General features: G+C 42.9%; 1 protein-coding gene across 1 annotated transcript; it reads left to right on the top strand.

Annotated features, from left to right (window-relative positions):
* Positions 1–6,112: 6,112 nt before the first annotated feature.
* On the top strand, positions 6,113–9,422 carry LOC123082833 (uncharacterized). The gene is made up of 3 exons (XM_044505071.1): positions 6,113–6,550; positions 7,733–7,807; positions 9,116–9,422. The coding sequence occupies exons 1-3, from the start codon at positions 6,124–6,126 to the stop codon at positions 9,214–9,216; spliced, it is 603 nt and encodes a 200-aa protein (XP_044361006.1). The 5' UTR covers positions 6,113–6,123; the 3' UTR covers positions 9,217–9,422.
* Positions 9,423–9,784: the final 362 nt, after the last annotated feature.

Genomic DNA, 9,784 nt, shown 5'->3' with positions numbered 1-9,784 from the left:
CAATTTCATGATGCTCACCGCCGTACGTGAGTAATTCCATCGTAGGCTTGCTGGACGGTGATGGGTTGGATGGGATCTATTATGTAATCGAGTTAGTTTTGTTAGGGTTTGATCCCTAGTGTCCATTATGTTCTGAGATTGATGTTGCTATGACTTTGCTATGCTTAATGCTTGTCACTAGGGCCCGAGTGCCATGATTTAAGATCTGAACCTATTATGTTTTCATCAATATATGAGTGTTCTTGATCCTATCTTGCAAGTCTATAGTCACCTATTATGTGTTCTGATCGTTTGGGGGTACGTAGGTATATATAGGAGGAAGAAGTACGCCGGAGGAGCACCGAGGGGCCCACGAGGCAGGGGGCGCGCCCCCCACCCTCATGACCGCCTATTTTGTTCCTTGGAGCAGGGTCCAAGTCTCCTGGATCACGTTCGGTGAGAAAATCACGTTCCTGAAGGTTTTATTCAGTTTGGACTCTGTTTGATATTCCGTTTCTTCAAAACACTGAAATAGGCAAAAAACATCAATTATGGGCTGGGCCTCCAGTTAATAGGTTAGTCCAGAAAATAATATAAAGTGGAAAATAAAGCCCAATATAGTCCAAAACAGTAGATAATATAGCATGGAGCAATCAAAAATTATAGATACGTTGGAGACATATCAGACATCCCCAAGCTTAATTACTGCTCGTCCTCGGGTAGGTAAATCATAAAAAGAGAATTTTTGATGCAGAGTGCTACTTGGCATAATTTCAATGCAAATCTTCTTAATTGTGGTATGAATATTCAGATTAGAAAAATTCAAGACAAAAGTTTATATTGACATAAAAATAATAATACTTCAAGCATACTAACAAAGCAATTATGTCTTCTCAAAATAACATGGCCAAAGAAAGTTATCCCTACAAAATCATATAGTCTGGCTATGCTCTATCTTCACCACACAAAATATTTAAATCATGCACAACCCCGATGGCAAGCCAAGCAATTGTTTCACACTCTAACTTTTTCAAAACTTTTTCAATCTTCACGCAATACATGAGCGTGAGCCATGGATATAGCACTATAGGTGGAATAGAATGGTGGTTGTGGAGAAGACAAAATGGAGAAGATAGTCTCACATCAACTAGGCGTATTAATGGGCTATGGAGATGCCCATCAATAGATATCAATGTGAGTGAGTAGGGATTGCCATGCAACGGATGCACTAGAGCTATAAGTATATGAAAGCTCAAAAAGAAACTAAGTGGGTGTGCATCCAACTTGCTTGATCATGAAGACCTAGGGCAATTTGAGGAAGCTCATCATTGGAATATACAAGCCAAGTTCTATAATATAAAAATTCCCACTAGTATATGAAAGTGATAACATGAGAGACTCTCTACTATGAAGATCATGGTGCTACTTTGAAGCACAAGTGTGGTAAAAGGATAGTAACATTGTCCCTTCTCCCTCATCATTTTTTTGGGCCTTTTCTCTTTTTTTATGGCCTCTTTTTATTTGGGCTTCTTTGGCCTCTTTTTTTATTTTATTTTTCGTCCGGAGTCTCATCCCGACTTATGGGGGAATCATAGTCTCCATCATTCTTTTCTCACTGGGACAATGCTCTAATAATGATGATCATCACACTTTTATTTTTCTTACAACTCAATACTTAGAACAAAATATGACTCTATATGAATGCATCCGGCGGTGTACCGGGATATGCAATATGACAATGACGGAGTGTGTCATGATAAACGGAACGGTGGAAAGTTGCATGGAAATATATCTCGGAATGGCTATGGAAATGACATAATAGGTAGGTATGGTGGCTGTTTTTAGGAAGGTATATGGTAGGTGTATGATACCGACAAAAGGTGCGCGGTATTAGATAGGCTAGCAAAGGTGGAAGGGTGAGAGTGTGTATGTGTAACACCCCGGTAGTTAAGCTAGAGTAACCACACACTAGTGGTGCCATGACATCACAATTAAATTTCTAAACATCACTTTGATCCAAACCGAATTCAAATTCAAATTGAAAAGAAAGTCAAATATTTATTTCTTCAAACGGTAAAACAAAAATGTACACTGGGTTGCAAAAATTCACTAACAATTTTCCTGCAAGAAACCAACATTTTATGAGTAATCAAAATGCCCTTAAACTAATTAAAATTGGACCAACAACTTTTAATTGATCCTTTTTAATTTAAATAAATATTTGCACGCTTAAAGAAACCAACATTTATGAGCTGGTGGTATTTATGATTGAAGCTTGTGGTATATGTTTCCACGATACCCTGACGGGTTGAACCTATGCCTTCCTTATTATGTGTGAACTCGAAAGTTTTCACAAGTCATACTCTTCTGGTATTTTGCTAGATAAAATTTCTACACTACAGCTTCATCAAAAGCGAGAAGTAAAATGGAAGGTTATACATTGAAGAAGTGGGAGTCGACCTTGAACTTGTGTTCATGCCCATGGACCCGATGTGGAACTTATCATGGGAGCTTCTTGCAAAATAGTTAAATCATTTGGGTAATTCTTTCGATGTCCTTAAATTGGATCCCCTGCAGCTATGGTTCCGACCATATTATTCTTCCTTGATCCCATTTCCTGGACAAGTTGAAGTACTTGCCTTCTGCAGGTCAATACATCTATCCAACCTCTATTATGCTCTAGCTTCGAGTATACCCTCTAGTATCTCGAGAATATCAAAGAACTGTGTTGCTTCCTATGAGTCTTCATCTAGTATTGCTTCTCATCGATTTCGGATTCCCCCCGGGTTCTGAGCTATTAGTCACTCAAGAACACCGATAAGTGAATCGATTCCGCACTTCGATTCAAGAACTCCTAAATAATTTTCACTGCCTACGAGTTTAATAATCCTTCAAGTCATTCCTAGCCTAATCGGCTATATCATTATTGTGCTGATTTTATTGGCGCTACCTGGTTCTTAATCCCAGAGCACAACTTTCGACGATGAGCTAAGCTTGCGTCGATCTTCGTCATCATATCATTTCGCTTTGGACAGCAAGCTTGGGCTAAGCTTACGTCGATCTTCGTCATCATATCATAACGCTTTGGACAGCAAGCTTGGTTTGGAGTTTGTGTCGTACCCTTGGATCCATTAACCTTTCGCTTCCTCATTCCTTTGACTTGATGTCATCGCCGATCGATTACATCTTTGTGGAGCCTCTCGACAAAATTGTCGTGATCATCATCAACATTTTGACTCCTTCCAGAATATCAATCGAATTCATGATGACAAGTACCATCCTTGCTCCTCGATGAATTGTGTTATCATCGACCACTTTATTGCCTTCCATTCAACACAAACTTGTTCATGTCTCTAGCACCCTATTGCTTTCAAGTTAATGGTCGATATTTCATTCTTAGACTATTGGTTGTTGAATCACCTTTCTAACATTGATCTTGCTACCTAAGAACATATTTTGGGTGCACTTTTCAACCAATGCTTAATTCTGTATGTTTTCCTCGAGCATACATCCTTATATAATTTGACCCGACAAATGTTATCTCCTTGTTCACATAAGTGTGGAAATCCATCTTTTGAAAATCTCAATGAATTGTCGCTGAGTTCATCAGCCACCTCTTCATCCTCCCCTTGGTTTTAATGATGAACTCTTGTTTTGGAACTCGCTTCCATAGTACATTTCCCGAGAATCTTACAATGTCGTCTCGTCAATTGTGTTGCACCTTTTCTTCTCAGGCATCCTGAGCCTGAGGCATCCTGGCACCAATCAGGTCTGAATCTCGGTCAGATATGATGGTTGGAACATATTTCCAAGAGTTATTACATTGGTCCTTATATATCGGTAAGGTGAGGTCATGCCTATCACACCTGGCCGGAGGACTTGTTGTTATAGATTCCTTTTCAGCAAGGTTATCCCTTCTTCCATGAGGGAATTGTAAGACTTATTCTACAAGTTATTCCTGATGGATCCTTTGTGTTTCCAAAGTATGATCTTCACCTGATGACCATGTCAATGCTATCTCGAAGCATGTCTGTGGTACTCTGATTTTCAACAACAACATTTGAAGCCCAATGCTAAATGTTTCCTGCTCAATTATCCAAACACCACTGTATGGGTAATGTCATGAAATTTCTCTCCCCTTACCTAAAGAGTTTTCTACATTATATCCTATCAAGGATATCATGTTGTACTTGTCCTTGGGAGGATATAACCTTGAAATATGTGTTTAAACACATTTTGCTTTTCATTGTTCTGTTAAACTTGATAATCACTTTTCCTTTCCATTGATTTGTTTAGACCTTCTTGTGATCTATATTATATAAGCAGTAATATATCCCTGCTTATGTAAACACCTCGGTGTACAATTTTGTCAGCCAGACCCTGTTACTATTGTTGATGACATTCCAGTTGCCGCCGATGGACGAGAACTTTGTCTATTGGTCCGCCTCGTTCAACGAGCAGGAAAATGGTTCTCTTTGTCCCTCACCCTTGGTACCGATGTTGTTGCCGACATAACCGATAGGCTATCCTCTGACACGCCTTGCTTACATGATCGTGCAATACGTCGCTGCCCTTCCTACTTTTAACCCACATGGTGGGCCCATAACCCACAGTTCCACAGGATCGAAACCTGACTCTCTTGTACACCTTGTTGTCAAAGTTATCCCTTGCTCTTGGTTTCGTAGGTAATTCGCGAGCCACCTTCCTAGTGATCTATTCTGGTATCAGACGAAATACTTATTCTCGTTGCTCTAGACCCCTTTCACACTTGGTTTCAGGCATTGAACGATTGCCTACTCGCTCGAAACTTCTCATGGTACCTACTTACTTTGCTCTAGATATTGTCTTAAGTTTCCATTCGAGAGTTACTTTCCGCCACCTTCATCGATGTTAATGACCAGATAGTCAACCTTGCAGAGGTCCATTCTCCCAGAATAACCACCCTTTATTCTTTTGTAAGTGCGATGGAGTTCCCGAAGAAAGGATGATGACTTCATCATGATGACCTGAAGTAGAGAATTGAAGACATCAACGCGGGAGATCAACTCCTTCGAGAAGAACAACCAAGAACGAGAAGAATCGTTAGAATTTCATAAGTAGAACTTTCCCCTTTCCCCCCTCTTAAATCTCGGGACGAGATTTCTTGTAGTGGAGGAGATTTGTAACACCCCGGTAGTTAAGCTAGAGTAACCACACACTAGTGGTGCCATGACATCGCAATTAAATTTCTAAACATCACTTTGATCCAAACTAAATTCAAATTCAAATTGAAAAGAAAGTCAAATATTTATTTCTTCAGACGGTAAAACAAAAATGTACACTGGGTTGCAAAAATTCACTAACAATTTTCCTGAAAGAAACCAACATTTTATGAGTAATCAAAATGCCCTTAAACTAATTAAAATTGAACCAACAACTTTTAATTGATCATTTTCAATTTAAATAAATATTTGCACGCTTCAAAATAACTTTGAACATGTTGTGATACCTCATAGCATTACATAGTATTTGTGTGCCAAGTACCCTGTTGAACCAAAAATCCTTTGCCTTTAATAAAAATAGAAAACAGTAAATATGAAAAACAGAAAAGAAAATTACGGAAAGAAAAGAATGAAGGACCTAACGTACTAGGCCACTTGGCCCAACTAACTATAACCATGACATCGCAATTAAATTTCTAAACATCACTTTGATCCAAACTGAATTCAAATTCAAATTGAAAAGAAAGTCAAATATTTATTTCTTCAAACGGTAAAACAAAAATGTACACTGGGTTGCAAAAATTCACTAACAATTTTCCTGAAAGAAACCAACATTTTATGGGTAATCAAAATGCCCTTAAACTAATTAAAATTGAACCAACAACTTTTAGTTGATCATTTTCAATTTAAATAAATATTTTCACGCTTCAAAATAACTTTGAACATGTTGCGCTAGCTCATAGCATTACATAGTATTTATGTGCCAAGTACCCTTTTGAACCAAAAATCCTTTGCCTTTAATAAAAATAGAAAACAGTAAATATGAAAAACAGAAAAGAAAACTACGGAAAGAAAAGAATGAAGGACCTAACGTACTAGGCCACTTGGCGCAACTAACTATAACTGGCCCAGCCCCCCCCCCCCCCCTGTTTTCCCCTTCCTCATGCTACAGGAGGCAGAGGGGATCGTGGAGGCCATCCATGGCACCCCGGCCAGGTGCCGGCCATCCACGACCTTCCCCATAGTCTACAAGACCCTGGCGCCCCTTCCCCAAACCCTAATCCCCTCCCTAGCTGCCCCCAGATCCATTTCTCCTCTCCCTCACTCGTCCTCATCTCCGCAGCGATCGCAGTCGCAGCCGTTGCCACGGCTTTGTCGTCCTCGCGGCCGTCGTCATCCCCGCGTTGAGCTGGGACGTCCAGGGGCTTCACCACCAACTCCTCCTTCATCTACGTTATTGGGTTGGACCGGGGAGGCCCTGTACGCCCGCCATCGTCGCCGTCCCCGTCGCGTACATCTCCGGCCGTCGTCGTCGATTCCGGCAGCTCCAGTCCACCCCCGGCCTCCTCGACCGCGCCCCCGAGCTCGCTGTGAGCTCCTCTCCCGGATCCCTCCTTTGCCTGCTTCAATTTGTCGCCGTTGAGTCCGCAACCGCCTCCGACCGCCGCTGCGGCACCTGCTCTGCTCCGCGCACTGCATGCGCCGCTGTCGCACGCCGCCGTGTCGTGCTGCACGTCGCCGTTGCCGCATGCTACCGCTGCTCTGCTGACGCTCGCTACCCGGCTTCCGCTAGCCGCGTCGGCCGCGCCCCGCGCTCACCCGTGCATGCCTCGCCTTGCCAGTCGAGCCTGCGCCACGCCAATGCCTGCCGCTCTGCTTATACTGCTGCTAGTTAGTCAAGTATGGCTAGCTTTATGAATATTACACTGAGTAACCCTCTGGGCAGCCCCTAAACTGCGGCTAAACAACTGTTAACAGGAGTAAGAATAATATTTGTAGGTATTACACTTGTCAAAGCTCAAATGTTTTCATTGGACCAAATCAATTTGATGCATGGATTAATTTCTATGAAAATCACAAAATGCTATCTTTTCTAAACAGAGAACAGAATTAACCCCTGGCACTGTGTGTGCGTGTGTTGTGTATGTATGTGTGTTGTGTGTACAGCGTGCGTGCGTGTGGTGTGCGTGTGTGGCCGGCTGGACTCTGTCCACTAATGGCCGGCCCTTGTTAATTAGGCTATGTTTAGCTTAGGATTAGTTTAGTGCTAACTAGCCCTTTTAGCAAATGACAAGTGGGTCCCATCTAAATAGATTAGATAAATATTTTAGAAATTATTAAATCAGTGTCATATGGGCCACCACCTCTCCTTTTGACTAGACACATTGACTTGGTCAATTCGGATTTAAATTAAACACAAAATTCTAGAATATTGTTAAAATTTTGGAAATTCATACAAAAATAACCGTAGTTCGGATGAAAAAGTTTTATATATGAAAAATGATCAAAAAAACGAGACGAATCCGGATACGCATCCCGTTCATCCGTCACACGTCCCTAGCATAGCAAACCTGCAACCGTCCCCCTTCGGTCCATCTGTTCGAAAACACGAAACACCGGGAATACTTTCTCGGATGTTTCCCCCCTTCGCTGGTAGCACCTAGTACTGCGTTAGGTCATCCCTAGCATCGCGTATTGCCCTGTTATGCTTTGTGATGCTTTGATTGCTCTGTTGTTTATTGTGTTTCCCCTCCGTTATTTCTTTATGGTAGGCCTCGAGACCGCGGTTGAACCAGTGATTGCCTACTTCACATTCGAGGGTCCGGTTTTGTCTGCAGAGCAACCAGGCAAGCCCCCCCCCGCCCTTGATCACCAGATATCGCATATTCTTCTCTCTACTGCTTGCATTAGAGTAGTGTAGCATGTTACTACTTTCCGTTAATCCTATCCTGATGCATAGCCTGTCCTTGCTACTACTGTTGTTACCTTTACCTGCAATCCTAATGCTTAGTATAGGATGCTAATTTATCATCAGTGGCCCTACTTTCTTGTCTGTCTGCCATCCTATACTATCGGGTCGTGATCACTCGGGAGGTGATCACGGGTATATACTATATACTTTATACATGATACATGTGATGACTAAAGTCAGGTTGGCTCGAGGAGTACCCACGGTTGATTCACGAATTGGGGGCTGGAAAGACATACTTTCCCGACGGCCCTCTGTGTGGATCTTTGTGGCGAAGCGACAGGGCAGGTTGAGACCACCTAGGAGAGAGGTGGGCCTGGCCCTGGTCAGCGTTCGCGGTTATTTCAAGATAACATGTTTAACGAGATCTTGGTATTTCATCTGAGTCTGGCCACTGGCCTATACGCACTAACCATCTACGCGGGGACAGTTATGGGCACTCGACGTTGTGGTATTAGCCGAAGCCTTCGTGACGTCAGCGATTGAGTGACGCGCGCCGGATTGGACTGGAACGCCTGCTAGGCTAGGTCTACTTTCGGCCGCCCTCGCAACGTGCAGGTGTTCAATGGGCGATGGGCCCAGACCCCTGCGCCATAGGATTTAGACCGGCGTGCTAACCTCTCTGTTGTGCCTAGGTAGGGCTGCGACGTGTTGATCTTCCGAGGCCGGGCATGACCCAGGAAAGTGTGTCCGGCCAAATGGGATCGAGCGTGTTGGGTTATGTGATGCACCCCTGCAGGGAAGTTAATCTATTCGAATAGCCGTGATCTTTGGTAACAGGACGACTTGGAGTTGTGCCTCGACCTTATGACAACTAGAACCGGATACTTAATAAAACACACCCTTCCAAGTGCCAGATACAACCGGTGATCGCTCTTTCACAGGGCGACGAGAGGAGGACCATCGGTTAGGATTATGCTATGAGATGCTACTTGGTGAACTTACCATCTACTCTCTCCTTCTGCTGCAAGATGGAGGTTACCAGAAGTGTAGTCTTCGATAGGACTAGCTATCCCCCTCTTATTCCGGCATTCTGCAGTTCAGTCCACATATGATACCCTTATTTCATTTGATACCAATGCATACAAATGTAGTGTAGCTCCTTGCTTGCGAGTACTTTGGATGAGTACTCACGGTTGCTTTGCTCCCTCATTTTCCCCTTTCTATACCTGATTGCTGTGACCAGACGTTGGAGTCCAGGAGCCAGACATCACTGTCGATGACGACTACTACTACTCGGGAGGTGTCTACTACTACGTGTCGGCCGCTGACGATGATCAGGAGTAGTATAGGAGGATCCCAGGCAGGAGGCTTGCGCCTCTTTCGATCTGTATCACAGTTTGTGCTAGCCTTCTTAAGGCAAACTTGTTTAACTTATGTTTGTACTCAGATATTGTTGCTTCCGCTGACTCGTCTATGATCGAGCTCTTGTATTCGAGCCTTCGAGGCCCCTGGCTTGTAATATGATGCTTGTATGACTAATTTTATTTGTAGAGTTGTGTTGTGATATCTTCCCGTGAGTCCCTGATCTTGATCGTACACGTTTGTGTGTATGATTAGTGTACGATTGAATCAGGGGTGTCACAGTATGATCCATGGACTCAACATTAGTCATAAAGAACTCATATACTTATTGCAAAAATCTAGAAGTTATCAAAGCAAAGTATTACACGCATGCTCCTAGGGGGATAGATTGGTAGGAAAAGACCATCGCTCGTCCCCGACCGCCACTCATAAGGAAGACAATCAATAAATAAATCATGCTCCGACTTCATCACATAACGGTTCACCATACGTGCATGCTACGGGAATCACAAACTTTAACACAAGTATTCTTTAAATTCACAACTACTCA

This window comes from Triticum aestivum, chromosome 4A, assembly GCF_018294505.1.
Source record: "Triticum aestivum cultivar Chinese Spring chromosome 4A, IWGSC CS RefSeq v2.1, whole genome shotgun sequence".
In the NCBI taxonomy this organism is placed as follows: domain Eukaryota; kingdom Viridiplantae; phylum Streptophyta; class Magnoliopsida; order Poales; family Poaceae; genus Triticum; species Triticum aestivum.
Note: the sequence above shows the minus strand (reverse complement) of the source record. Positions and strands in the feature narration are given on the sequence as shown.